Genomic DNA, 23,541 nt, shown 5'->3' on the forward strand with positions numbered 1-23,541 from the left:
AATATGCATTGCTGTGTGGCACGCACAAAAGTGCTTTCATCAAATGCACTAGATGGCAGTATTGTCCTGTTTAAGAGTGTCACAACATTGCTGTTTACGGCAGACAAACTGCTTTACGTATACAAAAACGTGACTGCTGTTGTTGTGTGTTGTTGCCGCGCTGGGAGGACGTTAATGAAACTGCCTAACAATAAACCCACATAAGAAACCAAGAACTCGCCCTCCATCATTCTACAGTTATAACGTGATTGGGCAGGTATGCTGTTTATATTGTGGGTTAGCGGACTCAGGTCCTCATGGACCTGAGTCCGCCTGAATTTCGGGAGATTTTCGGGAGAAAATTTGTCCCTGGAGGTTTTCGGGAGAGGCGCTGAATTTCGGGAGTCTCCCGGAAAATCCGGGAGGGTTGGCAAGTATGACTGCATGACTGCAAGCTAATCGATGCTAACATGTTATTTAGGCTAGCTATATGTACATACTGCATCATTATGCCTCATTTGTAGGCACCGTATTTTTCGGAGTATAAGTCGCACCTGCCGAAAATGCATAATAAAGAAGGAAAAAGACATATATAAGTCGCACTGGAGCATGGCCAAACTATGAAAAAAACTGCGACTTATAGTCCGAAAAATACGGTATATTTGAGCTGTTTTCTTTAAGTCCTCTTACGGTAATTCAATTTATATCTCATGACACACTATCTGTATGTAATATGGTTTTTAATTTTTTGCGGCTCCAGACAGATTTGTTTTTGTATTTTTGGTCCAATATGGCTCTTTCAACATTTTGGGTTGCGACCCCTGGGCTAGACTGACCATACGTCCTCTTTTCCCCGGACATGTCCTCTTTTGCCGGGCTGTCCGGGCGGGGTTTCTTAAATGCCTCAAACGTCCGGCATTTTGAGTCAGGGTTGCGTGTATTTTCAATGTACATCCAGGGTTAAGAAGGGGTTAAGAACAAAACAAATTCTGAAGGTGTGCACACAGCAGCATTTGTGAGTGAGGGGTAGAGACAGAGAGAGCGAGGGAGTGGATTGATTGACATACTTGCCAACTCTCACGATTTTCCCAAGAGACTCCCGAATTTCAGTGCCCCTCCCGAAAATCTCCCGGGGCAACCATTCTCCCGAATTTCTCCCGATTTCCATCCAGACAACAACATTGGGGGCGTGCCTTAAAGGCACTGCCTTTGCGTGCCGGCCCAGTCACATAATATCTATGGCTTTTTACACACACAAGTGAATGCAAGGCATACTTGGTCAATAGCCATACAGGTCACACTGAGGGTGGCCGTATAAACAAGTTTAACACTGTTACAAATATGCGCCACACTGTGAACCCACACCAAACAAGAATGACAAACACATTTCGGGAGAACATCCGCACCGTAACACAACATAAACACAACAGAGCAAATACCCAGAACCCCTTGCAGCACTAACTCTTCAGGGACGCTACAATATACACCCCCGCTACCACCTATAAACCCTGCCCCCCCCCCCAACCCCGTCCACTTCAACCTCCTCACTCTCAGGGAGAGCATGTCCCAAATTCCAAGCTGCTGTTTTGAGGCATGTTAAAAAAAATAATGCATTTTGTGACTTCAATAATAAATATGGCAGTGCCATGTTGGCATTTTTTTTCTCCATAACTTGAGTTGATTTATTTTTGGAAAACCTTGTTACATTGTTTAATGCATCCAGCGGGGCATCACAACAAAATCAGGCATAATAATGTGTTAATTCCACGACTGTATATATCGGTATCGGTTGATATCGGAATCGGTAATTAAGAGTTGGACAATATCGGCAAAAAAGCCATTATCGGACATCTCTAATGCTAACACTTTTACAAGTGTCTGCACTGCAAAAACTAAGATGAAATATCTCAAATAAGGGTGATATTTGCTTATTTTCTGTCTGATAAGATACTTCTTCTCACTAAACAGATTTTATGTTAGAGTGTTTTACTTGTTTTAAGTGTTTTGGTCCTAAATGATCTCAGTAAGATATTACAGCTTGTTGCTGAGATTTGATGACCTATATTGACCTATATTGTGTCTCATAATTAAAACAGATGACAGTCAAATGGACTTTGCGGTTTTATTTTCAATGAAACAATAGAACATAAGTACTCATATAGTAGTACAGTTGGCACAGTACAGTAAACTGACAGTTAATATTTAAACATTTAACATTTCAAACAATTTTGAACAGAAATAGTTCATCCACAATCAGATAAAGTCTTCAAAATCACAATAAAAAAAAATTTGGTCGGGGGCCGGGCTGTAAATATATATATATATATATATATATATATATATATATATATATATATATATATATATATATATATATATATATATATATATATATATATATATATACATACATACATACAGGTAAAAGCCAGTAAATTAGAATATTTTGAAAAACTTGATTTATTTCAGTAATTGCATTCAAAAGGTGTAACTTGTACATTATATTTACTCATTGCACACAGACTGATGCATTCAAATGTTTATTTCATTTAATTTTGATGATTTGAAGTGGCAACAAATGAAAATCCAAAATTCCGTGTGTCACAAAATTAGAATATTACTTAAGGCTAATACAAAAAAGGGATTTTTAGAAATGTTGGCCAACTGAAAAGTATGAAAATGAAAAATATGAGCATGTACAATACTCAATACTTGGTTGGAGCTCCTTTTGCCTCAATTACTGCGTTAATGCGGCGTGGCATGGAGTCGATGAGTTTCTGGCACTGCTCAGGTGTTATGAGAGCCCAGGTTGCTCTGATAGTGGCCTTCAACTCTTCTGCGTTTTTGGGTCTGGCATTCTGCATCTTCCTTTTCACAATACCCCACAGATTTTCTATGGGGCTAAGGTCAGGGGAGTTGGCGGGCCAATTTAGAACAGAAATACCATGGTCCGTAAACCAGGCACGGGTAGATTTTGCGCTGTGTGCAGGCGCCAAGTCCTGTTGGAACTTGAAATCTCCATCTCCATAGAGCAGGTCAGCAGCAGGAAGCATGAAGTGCTCTAAAACTTGCTGGTAGACGGCTGCGTTGACCCTGGATCTCAGGAAACAGAGTGGACCGACACCAGCAGATGACATGGCACCCCAAACCATCACTGATGGTGGAAACTTTACACTAGATTTCAGGCAACGTGGATCCTGTGCCTCTCCTGTCTTCCTCCAGACTCTGGGACCTCGATTTCCAAAGGAAATGCAAAATTTGCATGGTTGGGTGATGGTTTGGGGTGCCATGTCATCTGCTGGTGTTGGTCCACTCTGTTTCCTGAGATCCAGGGTCAACGCAGCCGTCTACCAGCAAGTTTTAGAGCACTTCATGCTTCCTGCTGCTGACCTGCTCTATGGAGATGGAGATTTCAAGTTCCAACAGGACTTGGCGCCTGCACACAGCGCAAAATCTACCCGTGCCTGGTTTACGGACCATGGTATTTCTGTTCTAAATTGGCCCGCCAACTCCCCTGACCTTAGCCCCATAGAAAATCTGTGGGGTATTGTGAAAAGGAAGATGCAGAATGCCAGACCCAAAAACGCAGAAGAGTTGAAGGCCACTATCAGAGCAACCTGGGCTCTCATAACACCTGAGCAGTGCCAGAAACTCATCGACTCCATGCCACGCCGCATTAACGCAGTAATTGAGGCAAAAGGAGCTCCAACCAAGTATTGAGTATTGTACATGCTCATATTTTTCATTTTCATACTTTTCAGTTGGCCAACATTTCTAAAAATCCCTTTTTTGTATTAGCCTTAAGTAATATTCTAATTTTGTGACACACGGAATTTTGGATTTTCATTTGTTGCCACTTCAAATCATCAAAATTAAATGAAATAAACATTTGAATGCATCAGTCTGTGTGCAATGAATAAATATAATGTACAAGTTACACCTTTTGAATGCAATTACTGAAATAAATCAAGTTTTTCAAAATATTCTAATTTACTGGCTTTTACCTGTATATATATATATATATATACATATATATATATATATATATATATATATACATACATGCATGCATACATACACATATATATATATACACACATATATATATATATATAGTATATATATATATATATTCCTTGCGCACTAATTGACTTGGCGCGATGATGTCATGTTGTCGATGGAAAAATGCATTTTTAGACCATATGATTTGCCTGAGCGGCTAGGAGACCCCGAGAGTAACAAGCGATTGCTTTGTTGCCTTCCATTAATAACAATAAACTAGTTTTTAGTATAAGTTTGCTGGTTTCAAGAAATGTAATGCCGAGCGCATTAATTATGTCAAGATAATGGCACTAGCATTTACTTCACTTAAGAATATTTTTCAACATATTGAGCAAAAAGGTCTCATATTTGTTTTTTCTACCAAGAAAAGTGCACTTGTTATTAGTGAGAATATACTTATTTTAAGGTATTTTTAGGTTCATTGAGGTTAGCTAATTTGACTCGTTTTGGAAAGTCTTGACAAGCCAAATTTTCTTGTTCTATTGGCAGATCATTTTGTTTAGTTCAAGCAAAATACCCCTCATTTTTGTATTTTTTTCCCTTGTTTTTGAACACTGACTTTTTGCAGTGTGTGTTAGTATTATTAACTTATTAACTTCCAACGGCATTCTTTTTGTATTGTTTCAGTTTCTCAAATTCCTCAGTAAATTCACCAAAACGTCACCGTGTGGTTATTGAGTCGGTTTAGCTGATTGGAGAGAGCTAGTGGGTCCAGGACGACGACTTCTGTTTTGTTTGATCAGCCGTTTTACTGCTGTGTCACAGGCACCGTTGTACTGTATGTAAATAAACATTTACAAAATCTTTCAGCGTAAATAACTTATTTCGCTATCTGTTGCTTATAGTCCGGTGCGGCTAATATATGAGGGGAAAAAAATTCTCAAATGAGTCGTTTTACTGCTGTGTTACAGGCACCGTTTGGAAACAATTAGGTACGTAAATAAACATTTACAAAATATGTATGTGTAAATAACTTATTCGCCATCCGTCTGGTGCGGCTAATATATGGGAAAATATTTTTTCTCAAACATTTTGTGGTTGCAGCTTACCGACCGTTGCGCTCTATAGTCCGGAAAATATGTTTCTTAAACAATATGGTTGTTAAAAATAATGATTTTTGTGATTTCTGATTGTTTGTGAGGGCACCAGAGAGACTTCAGTGTGTGTGTCATTTGGATCATTACCTTACGTTTACGTTACAAAGCTCAACTTTTTTGTTTGTGTGTGTATACTACCGGCCCCAACTCCACCCACAGAGACAAAAAGAGTGAATGACTAACAAGATGGTTCACTCCATGTATTTCATTCCCATAGAGCGACAGTTAAAGTTAAAGTTAAAGTTAAAGTACCCATGATTGTCACACACACACTAAGTGTGGCAAAATTATTCTCTGCATTCGACCCTTTACCCTTAATCACCCCCTGGGAGGTGAGGGGAGCAGTGAGTAGCAGCGGTGGCCGCGCCCGGGAATCATTTTTGGTGATTTAACCCCCAATTCCAACCCTTGATGCTGAGTGCCAAGCAGGGAGGTAATGGCTCCCATTTTTATAGTCTTTGGTATGACTCGGCCGGGGTTTGAACTCACAACCTACCCATCTCAGGGCGGACACTCTAGACCAGGGGTCGGCAACCCGCGGCTCCGGAGCCGCATGCGGCTCTTTGATCACTCTGATGCGGCTCAGCAGCTTACTTGCTGAACCCCCCAATTTTCCCGTGAGACTTCCGGATTTCAGTGCCTCTCGCAGAAAACTCACGGGATTAATATTCACCGATTTTCAGCCTTACAGTTATAATAAGGGCGTGCCATGATGGTACAAAATTTGGCGCCCTCTACAATCTGTATTAACAGCGTGCCAGCCCAACAATTGTTATACAATATACATACATCTTCTGCTTGCACACGTACGTGACAGCAAGGCATACTTGGTCAACAGCCAGACAGGTTACACTGACGGTGACCATATAAAACACATTTAACACTCTTACTAATAATGCGCCACACTTTGAACCAAAACCAAACAAGAATGACAAACACATTTCGGGAGAACATCTGCACCTTAACACAACATAAACACAACAGAACAAACACCCAGAATCCCATGCAGCCCTGACTCTTCCGGGCTACATTATACACCCCTGCTACCACCAAACCCCGCCCCCACCCCAACCCTACTCCCTCACACATCAACCCCCCCCCCCCCCCCGCCCCTCTGTGCGTCGGTTGAGGTGGGCGGGGTTTGGTAGCGGGGGGGTGTATAATGTATCCCGGAAGAGTTAGGGCTGCATCACGGCACGCATGACGCTGACAAGCGCCATCCACTTAAACCCGCGTGCCGCACCAGATGTCAAATTCCATATAAAGGTGTGGGCAGCGTATCTGAGACCCCTGGTTTATACATAGCACAAAGCAAAGAAAAAATTTGTATTGTTCATTTAAAATTTCAAAAAAATTTTGCGGCTCCCATTGTTTCCTGTAATTTGTGAAACTGGTCAAAATGGCTCTTTGACTGGTAAAGGTTGCCGACCCCTGCTCTAGACGAAGAAAACAAATGCGCACAGATATGGAAATTTTATTCATCCTTCAATTTCAACCTTTTATATTCGCTGGGGTTTGTATGTATGTATGTCTGTTAGTTAGTAACAAAGCTAAAAAAAAGTTATGAGTGAATTTCAAATAAACGTTGAGGAAATGTGAGAAAAAGGACAAGAATGTGAACAAGTGATTACATTTTGGGGGTGATCCAGATTACAGACTGTCTGCATTTATTGTAGGATAAAATAAAAAAAAGGATTCCTTACTATTTGGAGATATTGGCCTGACGGAGGTCTTTTCACTTTGCGTGCTTTTCTCGTTTCAAATACTGCTGGTTACGACGGAAAAAGGTTTAAAAGCCATTTCTGTGTTCTCCCACATGACGTCATCGCATAATTTGCATAACCGGCCAGTACATCTGCACGTCATTTCTATGGACGCTGTTGGAACGAGAAAAAAAAGAGCAAAAAAAACAACTACTGTATTTTCCGGACCATAGGGCTGACCGGGTTATAAGGCGCACTGTCGAGTTTTGAGAAGGAAAAAAAGGATTTTAAGTGTGCCTTATGGTCCGAAAAATACAGTACTTTATGTTCAGGGGCACCTCTTCGTAGAGAGCGCGCGCACACACACTTTTCTCCCCTTTTGTTTGCTCCTATAAGCCGTTACTTTTTTTCCTACACTTTGAACCCAGCGGCTTAAAAAAAACATTGTGGCTAATTTATGGATTTATCTTTGCTGACGGCCATAATAATAATAACAACTATTAATAAAATAATGGATTAGATTCATGTAGCGCTTTTCTATCGACTAGATCAGTGTTTTTCAATCGCTGTGCCGCGGCACACTAGTGTGCCGTGAGATACAGTCTGGTGTGCCGTGGGAGATCATCTAATTTCACCTATTTGGGTTAAAAATATTTTTTGAAAACCAGTAATTATAGTCTGCACATTATGTGTTGTTGTTGAGTGTCGGTGCTGTCTAGAGCTCGGCAGAGTAACCGCGTAATACTCTTCCATATCAGTAGGTGGCAGCGGGTAGCTAATTGAGTTGTCGGTGTCGGGAACAGCGGGAGGCAGTGTGCAGGTAAAAAAGGTGTCTAATGCTTAAACCAAAAATAAACAAAAGGTGAGTGCCCCTAAGAAAAGGCATTGAAGCTTAGGGAAGGCTATGCAGAACGAAACTAAAACTGAACTGGCTACAAAGTAAACAAAAACAGAATGCTGGACGACAGCAAAGACTTACTGTGGAGCAAAGACGGCGTCCACAAAGTACTTCCGAACATGACATGACAATCAACAATGTCCCCACAAAGAAGGATAAAAACAACTGAAATATTCTTGATTGCTAAAACAAAGCAGGTGTGGGGAACAGCGATCAAAGAAGACATGAAACTGCTACAGGAAAATACCAAAAAAAAGAGGAAAAAGCCACCAAAATAGGAGAGCAAGACAAGAAGTAAAACACTGCACACAGGAAAACAGCAAAAAAGTGAAAATAAGTCAGGGTGTGATGTGACAGGTGGTGACAGTACACCTACTTTGAGACAAGAGCTATAGTGATGCACGCTTGGTTATGCTTTAAAATCATATCCAACAATTGCGACAACGACTTTTTACCGTCAACTGAGTTTCGTTTTTTTAATGATTTCTCCTGGTGGTGTGCCTCCGAATTTTTTCAATGCAAAAAATGTGCCTTGGCTCAAAAAAGGTTGAAAAACACCGGACTAGATACTCAAAGCGCTCACAGAGAAGTGAGAATCCCCTCCACATTCACACATAGGTGGCGGTAAGCTACATTTGTAGCCACAACTGCCCTGAGGTACACTGACCTAACGGAGCAGCATCTCCTCATCCGTGGCTCACTAGTGCAACAACAACAACGCCGGAAATGTGTCCCGTGAAAAACCGTCCGACCGGAACTCTCTAATAACTAAAGTTCCTTGGGTGAATAATGTAAACTCACTACACCGGTATGTTTTATCGCTTTCATGGAGAGTTTATTGACAGATATAAGTAAGAACTTTACACTACTTTATATTAGAAATGGCAACAGCAGAGGATGAATGTCCCATAACAAGAAGATAGAGAAAAAGAAGAAGCTTATAGACTATGGTGTCAGCACAGACTACAAAGGCGGACGCACGCAAATTTTCAGGACTTATGCAGATCCGAAATACAGATTAGCAGTGTGGAGAATGCATATATTTTTAAGAGTTATTTCTTTATTCATAGTCATGTTTAAAGCAGCTAATATTTTCCCATGTGTACTCTTTTTGCTTGTATCTTATGTCCGCAAGTAAACTGTGTGCCTTACCTTGAAGCGTTGGCATGTGGGAGTTGTTGTACTCCCTTTTTACCTCATCAGTATTAGAACAAAGAGGCTGTATTCCTTTCTGGGCAGGGTGGGGGCTGTTTTCGTATTCAATAAGTTGTCTCTTCCCATTTGATTTTCAGACCACTTCTGGATGCTGGTATTAACCGCATTTGTAAGGACTGGTCTCCTAAAGCTTTAGTAAAACTTGATAATATTCCTATTCTGTCTTGGTGGTCCTTACGCTGCATATAATATAATTTAATCAAAATTATGAATCGATTTAGAATCAAGATGTGAATCAATTTTTTTTTGTGCACCCCTATTTATTTTACCTTTTGGAAAGACAAACCAGATTTGAACTAAACCTCGACTCTTTGTAATTCAGCGGTACAGATACAGCGAGACATAAAAATAAAATATTAAGTCGACCGTACCTCCTTGCGTCATAAAAATGCACTTGTTGGCGGGTATTAAATATTCACAGGAGCTTTTTCACCACCAATCAGCGGGATAGCACTTGTGCGACTGTGCGATGATGGCGCCGCGGGCCTCACATGTGCGCTCCGAGCGGGAGAAGTCATCTGTCTTCGTTAGCGTCTGCGGCTAAATATGCTATACATCTGCTCCCTGGCCCGCCTTCCCTCCCGTTGGCCTAAGCTGTTTTATTTGTTTGCATAATGATAAGTGTATGCTATGAATACATAATGACGCCTGCCGCCATAAATATGTGACTTCTAATCGTGCATCTTGACGCTGAATTTGACAGTCCAAGTGATTTATGTGTGGAGGGACTGAAGTCGGTGGCAGTAATAAAAAAATAAATAAATAAATAAAGCACCAGGCCAGAAATCCCCCGCAAATGGACACTTAACCAGGAGCATCTGAAGACCTGCAGGTTTAAGTGGGTGTTAACAAAGCGTGGCATTGCCAGAATGAACTGTGGGACATGGCGGCTTAGACCAGGAAGCACTTGACTGGGGCGCCCTCCAGTGGCCTGAACGGCACCTGCGGCGGCCAAACTTCTTGGTACTTTTGTGTGTTAATAAATGTAATTTTTTTTTTATTAAAAAATAAATGAAAACATGCAACATTTAGCTAATTATGATCATTGTGCTGTCCAGTTGTTAGATATTGTTTTCATATACCATTTAACTCTCATTTGCAATGCGGTGGCACTTTGACTGTACTTGAATGTATAATAGACTGTATTTATATTATTCACACGTGAATAATACTGTATAGACTGTATTTATATTATTAACACGTGAATAATGCTGTATAATAGACTGTATTTATATTATTCACATGTGAATAATGCTGTATAATAGACTGTATTTATATTATTCACATGTGAATAATGCTGTATAATAGACTGTATTTATATTATTCACAAGTGAATAATGCTGTACAATAGACTATTTATATTATTCACACGTGAATAATGCTGTATAATAGACTGTATTTATATTATTCACATGTGAATAATGCTGTATAATAGCCTGTATTTATATTATTCACAAGTGAATAATGCTGTACAATAGACTGTATTTATATTATTCACATGTGAATAATGCTGTATAGTAGACTGTATTTATATTATTCACACGTGAATAATGCTGTATAATAGACTGTAATTATATTATTCACATGTGAATAATACTGTATAATAGACTGTATTTATATTATTTACATGTGAATAATGCTGTATAATAGACTGTATTTATATTATTCACACGTGAATAATGCTGTATAATAGACTGTATTTATATTATTCACATGTGAATAATGCTGTATAATAGACTGCATTTATATTATTCACACGTGAATAATACTGTATAATAGACTGTATTTATATTATTTACATGTGAATAATGCTATATAATAGACTCTATTTATATTATTCACAAGTGAATAATGCTGCACAATAGACTATATTATTCACACGTGAATAATGCTGTATAATAGACTATTTATATTATTCACATGTGAATAATGCTGTATAATAGACCGTTTTTATATTATTCACACGTGAATAATGCTGTATAATAGACTGTATTTATATTATTCACACGTGAATAATGCTGTATAATAGACCGTATTTATATTATTCACATGTGAATAATGCTGTATAATAGACTGTATTTATAAATATAATTCACTTCACTTATTTATATTATTCACATGTGAATAATGCTGTACAATAGACTGTATTTATATTATTCAGACGTGAATAATGCTGTACAATAGACTATTTATATTATTCACACGTGAATAATGCTGTATAATAGACTGTATTTATATTATTCACATGTGAATAATGCTGTATAATAGCCTGTATTTATATTATTCACAAGTGAATAATGCTGTACAATAGACTGTATTTATATTATTCACATGTGAATAATGCTGTATAGTAGACTGTATTTATATTATTCACACGTGAATAATGCTGTATAATAGACTGTAATTATATTATTCACATGTGAATAATGCTGTATAATAGACCGTATTTATATTATACACATGTGAATAATGCTGTATAATAGACTGTATTTATATTATTCACATGTGAATAATGCTGTATAATAGACTGTATTTATAAATATAATTCACTTCACTTATTTATATTATTCACATGTGAATAATGCTGTACAATAGACTGTATTTATATTATTCACACGTGAATAATGCTGTATAATAGACTGTATTTATATTATTCACATGTGAATAATGCTGTATAATAAACCGTATTTATATTATTCACACGTGAATAATGCTGTATAATAGACCGTATTTATATTATTCACATGTGAATAATGCTGTATAATAGACCGTATTTATAGTATTCACACGTGAATAATGCTGTATAATAGACCGTATTTATATTATTCACAAGTGAATAATGCTGTATAATAGACTGTATTTATATTATTCACATGTGAATAATGCTGTATAATAGACTGTATTTATAAATATAATTCACTTCACTTATTTATATTATTCACATGTGAATAATGCTGTATAATAGACTGTATTTATATTATTCACAAGTGAATAATGCTGTATAATAGACTGTATTTATATTATTCACATGTGAATAATGCTGTATAATAGACTGCATTTATATTATTCACGCGTGAATAATGCTGTATAATAGACTGTATTTATATTATTCACACGTGAATAATGCTGTATAATAGATTGTATTTATATTATTCACATGTGAATAATGCTGTATAATAGACTGTATTTATAAATATAATTCACTTCACTTATTTATATTATTCACATGTGAATAATGCTGTACAATAGACTGTATTTATATTATTCAGACGTGAATAATGCTGTACAATAGACTATTTATATTATTCACACGTGAATAATGCTGTATAATAGACTGTATTTATATTATTCACATGTGAATAATGCTGTATAATAGCCTGTATTTATATTATTCACAAGTGAATAATGCTGTACAATAGACTGTATTTATATTATTCACATGTGAATAATGCTGTATAGTAGACTGTATTTATATTATTCACACGTGAATAATGCTGTATAATAGACTGTAATTATATTATTCACATGTGAATAATGCTGTATAATAGACCGTATTTATATTATACACATGTGAATAATGCTGTATAATAGACTGTATTTATATTATTCACATGTGAATAATGCTGTATAATAGACTGTATTTATATTATTCACATGTGAATAATGCTGTATAATAGCCTGTATTTATATTATTCACAAGTGAATAATGCTGTACAATAGACTGTATTTATATTATTCACATGTGAATAATGCTGTATAGTAGACTGTATTTATATTATTCACACGTGAATAATGCTGTATAATAGACTGTAATTATATTATTCACATGTGAATAATGCTGTATAATAGACTGAATGTATATTACTCACATGTGAATAATGCTGTATAATAGACTGTATTTATATTATTCACATGTGAATAATGCTGTATAATAGACTGTATTTATATTATTCACACGTGAATAATGCTGTATAATAGACTGTATTTATATTATTCACATGTGTATAATGCTGTATAATAGACTGTATTTATATTATTCACATGTGAAAAATACCCAAGTGTTTATTGTTTATTGTGAGGGAACCGTGGTGCTGAATTTACCCCAGGGATCAATAAAGTACTTTCTATTCTATTCCAAGACATTAGATGGCAATACTGTACAGCAGACCTGGACAAATTAGGGCCCGGGGGCCGCATGCGTCCCGTTAAGCTTTTCAATCTGGCCCGCCGGACATTCCCAAATTATTTTTTTAGATCTTTAAGATGGAAAGTGTAGCTGCCATTATGATGTGCAGTGATGTTTTCAAATTACCGCAAGTCTTGAACCATACAAAGGCTAGATTACTGCAACACACTTCTTGTCGGGATCCCCAGCAAGAACATCCAGAAGCTGCAATACATACAGAATAATGCTGCTAGGATCCTGATGAGAGTGCGGAATTAAGACCATATAACACCAATTCTCAAATCCCTTCACTGGCTTCCTGTTCCACTCAGGGTTGAATACAAAGTCTCCCTACTAACCCACCAGTGCCTCCATGGAAATGCCCCCCTCTACCTCAAAGAACTGCTCACCCCCAAATCCTCCACACGACACCTCCACTCCGGACAGGCTAACCTCCTCCAACCTCTGAGGACAAAGCTACGAACAATGGCAGACCGGGGTTTTTGCTCCGCCGCTCCCAGTCTGTGGAACGCTCTCCCTGACCACCTGAGGGCACCACAGACTGTGGATGTTTTTAAAAAAGGCTTAAAAACCCTTCTTTTTTTTTTTTTTCTTTTTTTTTTAGATGTATGCATACTAGTTCTAGCTATTAGGCTGTTGTAGTTTTTATTTTTATTATTTTTTTATTTTATTTTTTTTTAAATACACTGTAGCACTTTGAGGTTGTTTGCTCAATGTAAAGTGCTTTTTAAACAAATAAAATCTATTATTATTATTATTATTTCAATGGTTGGAATCTGCGCTTTTGGAAATAATTTTTACAACAACGTTCTAAAGCTTAGTGATGTATCAGATTGTAGGTGGGGCTTTTTTTTTACCCTTCGCATTCATATTTCGCTGTGTTTGTTGAATTTTTGTTGCGTTTCGCTTCATTGTAAAATATGTCGATCGAGAGGGGGTGTGATGTTCATTCATCCTCCGCTGTTGCCATTTCTAATATAAAGTAGTGTAAAGTTCTAACTTATATCTGTCAGTAAACACGCCATTAAAAGCGCTAAAACATACCGGTGTTGTGACTTTACATTATTTACCCAAGGAACTGTAATGCGCCCTAAAATCCTGTGCACCTTTTGTATGAACATAGACCTGACAAGACCTGCTCATCTGCAGTGCGCCTTATAATCCGGTAGAAGTGTTCACAAAGTACAAAGAAGAACAATTATGATAAATATCTTGAATCCTTTTTTTTTTTTTTTTAGATAAAGATTATTTATGTATTTAATATTTGTTTACTTACATTTATTTTTTTATCTTATTTATTCACTGTTCTGTTACAGAGAACAAGGAAATGGGATACAATTGCTGTGATATGAAAAGGGATAGGATTAAATAAGCTCAGCTTCTTCCTACTCCTCTTCGGACGCGCTGTAATGAAACAACTGGAACTATGTGATGCGTTACATTGTATCGTACGCATGTTCGGAATAAACTGGAACTGAACTGAAAGCTCAGGGGCTCCGCGGGTTATATTCCCTTGGGACCGCGTTTACTTAATTAAAAAGTAAACATCGGCGTGTGCAGATAGTTAACAGCATATAGAAAAAGAAGGTCCAGTTGATGTTCCTGCAACAAATATGAAAAACTCACAGTGCTTTTGTCCTTCAGCAGTTTCTCTATCACTTCAATCAGATGTTCCTTCTGGTCGGGGTCCAGGCTGAGGGTCAAAACATGGACGTCAGCGTAAAACCGGCACACAATTAGATCCGCTTGGCGTGTACCTGTAGAGCTTCTGGATGGCGTGGGCGGACGTCTTCCTCACGTAGGGGGACAGGTCCGCTGCCGCCTCCTTGATGGCCAGCATCATGATGGGGACAATGATGGGCACCCGGATGCTGGACAGGACCCTCAAAGCGCTGGCCCGGATGAGCTGGTTCGGTTCCTGCCACGAAGACATGAATAAACTACATGGGTGACCTACTATTTGGGAACCACATGAAAGATGCGTAGCGATGCGATGGGCGCTCACCAACTCTGGGAACCTGCTACATTCACTTTTAACCAGTCTATCATATTCATAACTTTCTCCATGTATTCAAAATGGTGCCAAACTTTGTTTTTCTGTTCATTTTTCAGCACCCTCTGCTGGTCTCTGCCAAGTCCTCTCTCAGGTAATGATTCAAAAACTAATGAATCAATTTATATTGGCAGAGTACTATGATATTAATTCTTAGAACCTAACGTGGGGGTCAGCAACCCCGCGTCTCTTTAGTGCCGCCCTGGAGCATTTTCAAAAAAGGATTGAAAATGGAAAAAGATGGGGAAAATGTTTTTTTTGTTTTTGCATGTTTTTTGTTTGAGGACAAACCTTCCCAAATGTTAGAAAGCCCACTGTTTAATATGTTTGTGTGTATGCTTCACTGATGACAGTACTTGGTCAACATTGCTTTGTCCTACTAATTTTGGCGGTTCTACTTTGTCTCATTTTGTCCACCAAACGTTTTATACTGTGCAAAGGTGCGCTTTGTTGATGTTATTGACTTGTTGGAGTGCTAATCAGGCATATTTGGTCAGTGCATGACTGCAAGCTAATCAATGCTAACATGCTATTTAGGCTAGCTGTATGTACACATTGCATTGTTATGCCTCATTTGTAGCTATATTTGAGCTCTTTTTATATAAACTTTTATCCTGTTTGTATATAATTTAGTTTTGCATGTCTCATGACACATTATCTGTATGTAATATTGGCTGCATTTCTGACTGTGTGCCATGTTGTTCCAGATCACAGCAAACATTACCTAGCTTGCCAAAGATTGTAATAAATCCATTAAAAGAATACAGCCCACCGTTTCCTTTAACTTGGACACACACATCTATACCTTTGGCCATTAAAAGCTAGTCATTTCCAGGAGTTATCTCACCTTCTGAGTAGCCTCTGACTTCCTAATGGTTTCTAATGTTGTAAAAAAAACTGTAGAATAATTATCAAATTTCAACATTTCTGTCAACGAAGATTTGCTTCAGCCTGCGACACAGTCATTTTGATAGTAGGCTATTATAGCTAATATAGACACTTACGTCATGTGTTGCCTTCATTATAAGACTTATATACGGCTTTTCAATTTTTGCGGCTCCAGACAAATTTGTTTTTGTATTTTTGGTCCAATATGGCTCTTTCAACATTTTTAGTTTGCCGACCCCTGACCTAACGTAACGTTAACAAACTTCACTCCATCCACTTCTGACTATTCTGTTTTTGATTGTATCACAATACAGTTAACCTTCGTTTATCACTGTTAAAGGGGAACATTATCACAATTTCAGAAGGGTTAAAACCATTAAAAATCAGTTCCCAGTGGCTTATTTTATTTTTCGAAGTTTTTTTTCAAAATTTTACCCATCACGCAATATCCCTAAAAAAAGCTTCAAAGTGCCTGATTTTAACCATCGTTATATACACCCGTCCATTTTCCTGTGACGTCACATAGTGATGCCAACACAAACAAACATGGCGCATAGAACAGCAAGCTATAGCGACATTAGCTCGGATTCAGACTCGGATTTCAGCGGCTTAAGTGATTCAACAGATTACGCATGTATTGAAACGGATGGTTGTAGTGTGGAGGCAGGTAGCGAAAACGAAATTGAAGAAGAAACTGAAGCTATTGAGCCATATCAGTTTGAACCGTATGCAAGCCAAACCGACGAAAACGACATGACAGCCAGCGACACGGGAGAAAGCGAGGACGAATTCGGCGATCGCCTTCTAACCAACGATTGGTATGTGTTTGTTTGGCATTAAAGGAAACTAACAACTATGAACTAGGTTTACAGCATATGAAATACATTTGGCAACAACATGCACTTTGAGAGTGCAGACAGCCCAGTTTTCATCAATTAATATATTCTGTAGACATACCCTCATCCGTTCTCTTTTCCTGAAAGCTGATCTGTCCAGTTTTGGAGTTGATGTCAGCAGGCCAGGGAAGCTAGGGTCGACTTAAGATGTGACTTTAAGGTTTTACTACTTACGTATAAAATACTACACGGTCTAGCTCCGTCCTATCTTGTCGATTGTATTGTACCATATGTCCCGGCAAGAAATCTGCGTTCAAAGAACTCCGGCTTATTAGTGATTCCCAGAGCCCAAAAAAAGTCTGCGGGCTATAGAGCGTTTTCTATTGGGACTCCAGTACTATGGAATGCCCTCCCGGTAACAATTAGAGATGCTACCTCAGTAGAAGCATTTAAGTCCCATCTTAAAACTTATTTGTATACTCTAACCTTTAAATAGACCCCCCTTTTAGACCAGTTGATCTGCCGTTTCTTTTCTTTTCTCCTCTGCTCCCCTCTTCCTTGTGGAGGGGGGGGGGCACAGGTCCGGTGGCCATGGATGAAGTGCTGGCTGTCCTGAGTCGGGACCCAGGGTGGACCGCTCGCCTGTGCATCGGCTGGGAACATCTCTGCGCTGCTGACCCGTCTCCGCTCGGGATGGTGTCCTGCTGGCCCCACTATGGACTGGACTCTTACTATTATGTTGGATCCATTATGGACTGGACTCTCACAATATTATGTCAGACCCATTCGACATCCATTGCATTCGGTCTCCCCTAGAGGGGGGGGGGGGGTTACCCACATATGCGGTCCTCTCCAAGGTTTCTCACAGTCATTCACATCGACGTCCCACTGGGGTGAGTTTTTCCTTGCCCTTATGTGGGCTTTGTACCGAGGATGTCGTTGTGGCTTGTGCAGCCCTTTGAGACACTTGTGATTTAGGGCTATATAAATAAACATTCATTGATTGATTGATTGATTGATTGATATTCTTCTCTTGATCATCTTCGGTGGCATAAGGGACGGTGTGAGCCAAGACATCCAGGGGGTTTAGCTCGCTCGTCTGCGGGAACAAACTGCCGCCATTGCTTGCCGTGCTAGCGAGGTCCTTTGTCCCTGAATTGCTCACACACTCCGGCAGATTCAATGGGGGTCTGGCGGCAGATTTCTTTGACTTTATCGTTGGAAATGCATCTGCTTTGAGTGTCGCAGGATATCCACACATTCTTGCCATCTCTGTCGTAGCATAGCATTCGTCGGTAAAGTGTGCGGAACAAACGTCCAATTTCTTGCCACTTTCGCATCTTTGGGCCACTGGTGCAACTTGAATCCGTCCCTGTTCGTGTTGTTACACCCTTCGACAACACACCGACGAGGCATGATGTCTCCAAGGTACGGAAAACAGTAGAAAAAACGGAAAATAACAGAGCTGATTTGACTCGGTGTTTGAGAAAATGGCGGATTGCTTCCCGATGTGAGCGTCATCGCCCCGAGAGCGAATAATAGAAAGGCGTTTAATTCGCCAAAATTCACCCATTTAGAGTTCGGAAATCGGTTAAAGAAAAAAGAAGGTCTTTTTTTCTGCAACATCAAGGTATATATTGACGCTTACATAGGTCTGGTGATAATGTTCCCCTTTAATTTGTTCCAGTCCTGGCTGTGGTAATTAGAGATGGGTACCGTTTACATTTGAACTGAAAGGGTACCTGGTACTCATACTTGCCAACCCTCCCGGATTTTCCGGGAGACTCCCGAAATTCAGCGCCTCTCCCGAAAACCTCCCGGGATAAATTTTCTCCCGAAATTCAGGCGGAGCTGGAGGCCACGCTCCCTCCAGCTCCATGCGGACCTGAGTGACGTGTTGACAGCCTGTTTTCACGTCTGCTTTCCCACAATATAAAGCATGCCTGCCCATTCACGTTATAACTGTAGAATGATTGAGGGCGAGTTCTTGGTTTCTTATGTGGGTTTATTGTTAGGCAGTTTCATTAACGTCCTCCCAGCGCGGTAACAACACACAACAACAGCAGTCAAGTTTTCGAAAGCAGTTCGTCTGCCGTAAACAGCAATGTTGTGACACTTTTAAACAGGACAATACTGCCATCTACTGTAGATGCATATGTGACCCACCCATAATGTGTCACATTTTTGTGTCGATTTATTTATTTTATTTTGTGGTTTGAATTCGTTTTTGGAGCTGTCATTACACATTTATCAGCATTCACATTGGTCAGTAGGGGGCAGTAGGGCGTTTCTTCCCAATTGAATGCTATCACCTGCAGACCGGAAGTGTCTTGTTTTGTCATTCTGATGAGCGCGACCAGTCTGTGAACAATTGAAAAGTCCTGTGTGCTTTTTCCTCCTGTATAACAGGTTAGTTTTGGTGAATCAACTCACTGAATAATATCCATGTGATCTTTATAAGTTTAAGTACACATTCTTATGGTGGAGCCTAACTCTAAAGTGTTTGTGAGTTGTAGTTTGTATTTGTGAATGAATCCAGTGCACAGCTGCAGTAATCAATACAAAATGGCGACGTGAGTACGCAATGTTTATATAGGAACTTCTGATCCTAATTCAGACTCCCAAATTAGAGCTCCCGTTTTCTTATTGATTTTATAATGTATATTTGTATAATGTGTGTGTTCTGAAATAGTGACAGAGAATAGAACAAGGATGGACAATTCAACCCTTAACTCAACAATGAGTAGATGAGTGTTATGTGTGTGTATATGTGTAAATAAATGAACACTGAAATTCAAGTATTTATTTTATTTATTTATATATATATATATATATATATATATATATATATATATATATATATATATATATATATATATATATATATATAAATTAAAATATATATATATATATATATAGCTAGAATTCACTGAAAGTCAAGTATTTCTTATATATATATATATATATATATATCTTAACCACGCCCCCGTCCCACCCCCGACCAAGGCCCCCCCACCCCCCACCTCCCGAAATCGGAGGTCTCAAGGTTGGCAAGTATGCTGGTACTCAATGGTACCAATTGTCTGTAGTTTTGTGTGCCTCATGCCTAATGTGGCGAGGGGTGAAAGTATTTACAAAAAAACTTGTTTTAGTTTAAATTGGTCCCTCAAACAAGGTATTTCCCCCTTACTGTTTTTACAGCAGCCTATTTAGGAGTGAACAAACTGCACCCTCTGCTGGTTGCTACCAAGAGCTGAAATCCTTCAATAAATTAATTCATCAGGCACATTCCTACGAGACTTTTCTTCCAAATATGGGACATTTTTGGTTGCAGGAAAAAGACTGGATGGCGATATGGAGTCTGTCGTTTCTTACCTTGAGGGCTCGCTGGAAAGTGCTGATGGAGAGCAGAGCCAGGTCCTGCTGCTCTTCGGCGTACCTCACCAGGTACACGTAGACCAGCTTCTTCAGCTGCCAAACACAACACAATTGCACATTTATTCTGGCGGTTTATTGTTTCAAAAGGTCTCCTGTTGTGAGCTTGCCTAATATTTCATCATTTATCAAACTCAACAATTAAAAATTACTAATATAGTGAATAAACTCACTATGTTACAAGAAAGTACTTTTTACTCGAAGACAGTTTTAAAAACAAAACCGGATAAAAAAAATAAAAATTTAAGTATGAGAAAAATGTAGTAAATTTCAGTAAAAAAATATAAAAAATGGTTGTGATTTAACAAAGAATATTTTTTTTAAGGAAGGAAAATGTCATAATTGTATAAGAAAAAAGAAAAAAAATGTAAAGACTGTGAAAAGAATAAAGTTGAAATATTTTACATTAAAATTAAATGAATTAAAAAATAATGTTGTAATTACACGACTAAATGAGGGGGAAAAAACAGTATAATTTTCAGTTAATTTCAGTGTAATACAGTTTTGTTTTGGACACGCGGTTCAGCTTCCGGATCTCACGTTTTGTCCGAGAAAAGTTGCGAAAACGCGGAAAGAAGCCGTCATGAAAAATAATGACTCGCATATCCAGCTTATTTAAGGTGGCGGTCAGGCGGAAGGTTACGCTTTTAGCCTTAATCGGCGCCGTGCTTCCTAATGCCGCCAGTATTGACATTTTCAGTTCTCCATCATCATTTTGGTCGTTACCGGTGGAATTAGCAGCATTATTCATGATAAAAGCAGACGGGAAGTAGAGCCTCTGGTCATACGGCTAACATTAATGTCCAATGCAAGGCTCTGCTATACGTTTTACATCACAAAAAGGCTAGAATGGTGATAAATACATTCATTTTATATCAGGATTTCTTTACCTTTTTGACCTCGAACCCAACTTTTCCACTACCGTGTTGCCCATTGAAATATTAACACAGGATTAGTTATCCTACTCTTGATTTCAATCATATTTAATTGTTATAGTAATATTATTATTATTCATTAAATGTTTAAATTTAATTATACAACCCCAAAAGCAGTGAAGTTGTCATGTTGTGTAAATGGTAAATAAAAACAGAATACAATGATTTGTTAATCCTTTTCAACTTATATTCAATTGAATAGACTGCAAAGACAAAATATTTAATGTTTCAACAGGTAAACTTTGTTATCTTTTGCAAATATTAGCTCATTTGGAATTTGATGCCTGCAACATGCTTCAAAAAAGCTGGCACAAGTGGCAAAAAAGACTGAGAAAGTTGAGGAATGCTCATCAAACACTTATTTGGAACATCCCACAGGTGAACAGGCTAATTGGGAACAGGTGGGTGCCATGATTGGATATAAAAGCAGCTTCCAGGAAATGCTCAGTCGTTCACAAACAAGGATGGGGCGAGGGTCACCACTTTGTAAACAAATGCGTGAGCAAATTGTCTAAGAACAACATTTCTCAACCAGCTATTGCAAGGAATTTAGGGATTTCACCATCTACGGTCCGTAATATCATCAAAAGGTTCAGAGAATCTGGAGAAATCACTGCACGTAAGCGGCAACGCCCGTGACCTTTGATCCCTCAGGCGGTACTGCATCAAAAAGCGACATCGGTGTGTAAAGGATATCACCACATGGGCTCAGGAACACTTCAGAAAACCACTGTCAGTAACTACAGTTGCTCGCTACATCTGTAAATGCAAGTTAAAACTACTATGCAAAGCCAAAGCCATTCATCAACAACACCCAGAAACGCTTCGCTGGGCCCGAGCTCATCTAAGATGGACTGATGCAAAGTGGAAATGTGTTCTGTGGTCTGACAAGTCCACATTTCCAAATTGTTTTTGGAAACTGTGGACGTCGTGTCCTCCGGACCAAAAGAGGAAAAGAACCATCCGGATTGTTATCGGCGCAAAGTTAAAAAGCCAGCATCTGTGATGGTATGGGGGTGTATTAGTGCCCAAGACATGGGTAACTTACACATCTGTGAAGGCACCATTAATGCTGAAAGGTACATACAGCTTTTGGAGCAACATATGTTGCCATCCAAGCAACGTTATCATGGACGCCCCTGCTTATTTCAGCAAGACAATGCCAAGCCACGTGTTACAACAGCGTGGCTTCACAGTAAAAGAGTGTGGGTACTAGACTGGCCTGCCTGTAGTCCAGACCTGCCTTCCATTGAAAATGTGTGGCGCATTATGAAGCCTAAAATACCACAAGGGAGACCCCCGGACTGTTGAACAACTTAAGCTGTACATCAAGCAAGAATAGGAAAGAATTCCACTTCAAAAATGTGTCTCCTCAGTTCCCAAACTTTTACTAAGTGTTGTTAAAAGGAAAGGCCATGTAACACAGTGGCAAAAATGCCCCTGTGACAACTTTTTTGCAATGTGTTGCTGCCATTAAATTCTAAGTTCATGATTATTTGCAAAAAAAAATGTGGTTTCTCAGTTTGAACGTTAAACTTTTTTAGACATTGATCAATCAGAAACAGAACCCAACCCAAAAGGCTTTTCTCTGGTTCGTGGTTGCCTGACTGAGAGAAATATTCCACTGGCGCTACTTAGGCGGAAACACTGCCCCTGCTGGAGGACTTATGAATGACATATGTGAGGAGATTAAAAACGCTGCTGGATAAAAGCGCCATTTGAATAACGTACCTCAATGTTCTTACTCGCCACGTTCTTCACCACGGCGGGGAACAGCTCGGACGCATTCTTTCCTTTGGCGATCAGCTGAGCAAGAAACATTTAGCATGTTTATGTATTAAAAAGACAAAAGTCAATAATAACAAAAACCTCATTGTATACTCTCACCCCGACGATCCTTTTCATGGCTTCCAGTTTCAGCGACTCTTTGTTGCTCTCCAGCATTTCTTTGAGGTCCTCATTCCTGAGGACAGAACAAAAGTACACCAATACTCAGTTCAAGGTTATATTTAGGCAGTTTTGTGTGTCCATGTGTTGAAACAAGTTCATCGTTTTATTTTATGCAACATTGAACAGTGAGCTGATATTGTGATGTCCTGTTTGTTTTACACTTCTGAGCCTCGTTCATAAGTATGCAATCATTTCAGTTTGTCTTAGATGTGTTGTCGCAGAAAGGAAGTAGTCTTTGCCATGAAGTTGGACGTCTTATGTTGAGTCCTACAAAGTGTTTGTACCAGGGGTCGGCAACCCAAAA

General features: G+C 38.7%; 1 protein-coding gene across 1 annotated transcript in view; it reads right to left on the bottom strand.

The window, feature by feature from the left end:
• Positions 1-23,541, bottom strand: part of ap3b1a (adaptor related protein complex 3 subunit beta 1a) — a 174,933-nt gene that overhangs the window by 133,940 nt on the left and 17,452 nt on the right. The window contains exons 2-6 of the mRNA XM_061966284.2: positions 23,175-23,250; positions 23,019-23,093; positions 20,293-20,388; positions 14,898-15,058; positions 14,767-14,833 (exon numbers count right to left, since the gene is read on the bottom strand). Coding sequence (XP_061822268.1) covers positions 14,767-14,833; positions 14,898-15,058; positions 20,293-20,388; positions 23,019-23,093; positions 23,175-23,250 — 475 coding nt within the window. The remainder of the gene's footprint in view (positions 1-14,766; positions 14,834-14,897; positions 15,059-20,292; positions 20,389-23,018; positions 23,094-23,174; positions 23,251-23,541) is intronic.

This window comes from Nerophis lumbriciformis, linkage group LG11 (genome assembly GCF_033978685.3).
Source record: "Nerophis lumbriciformis linkage group LG11, RoL_Nlum_v2.1, whole genome shotgun sequence".
Classification (NCBI taxonomy): Eukaryota; Metazoa; Chordata; class Actinopteri; order Syngnathiformes; family Syngnathidae; genus Nerophis; species Nerophis lumbriciformis.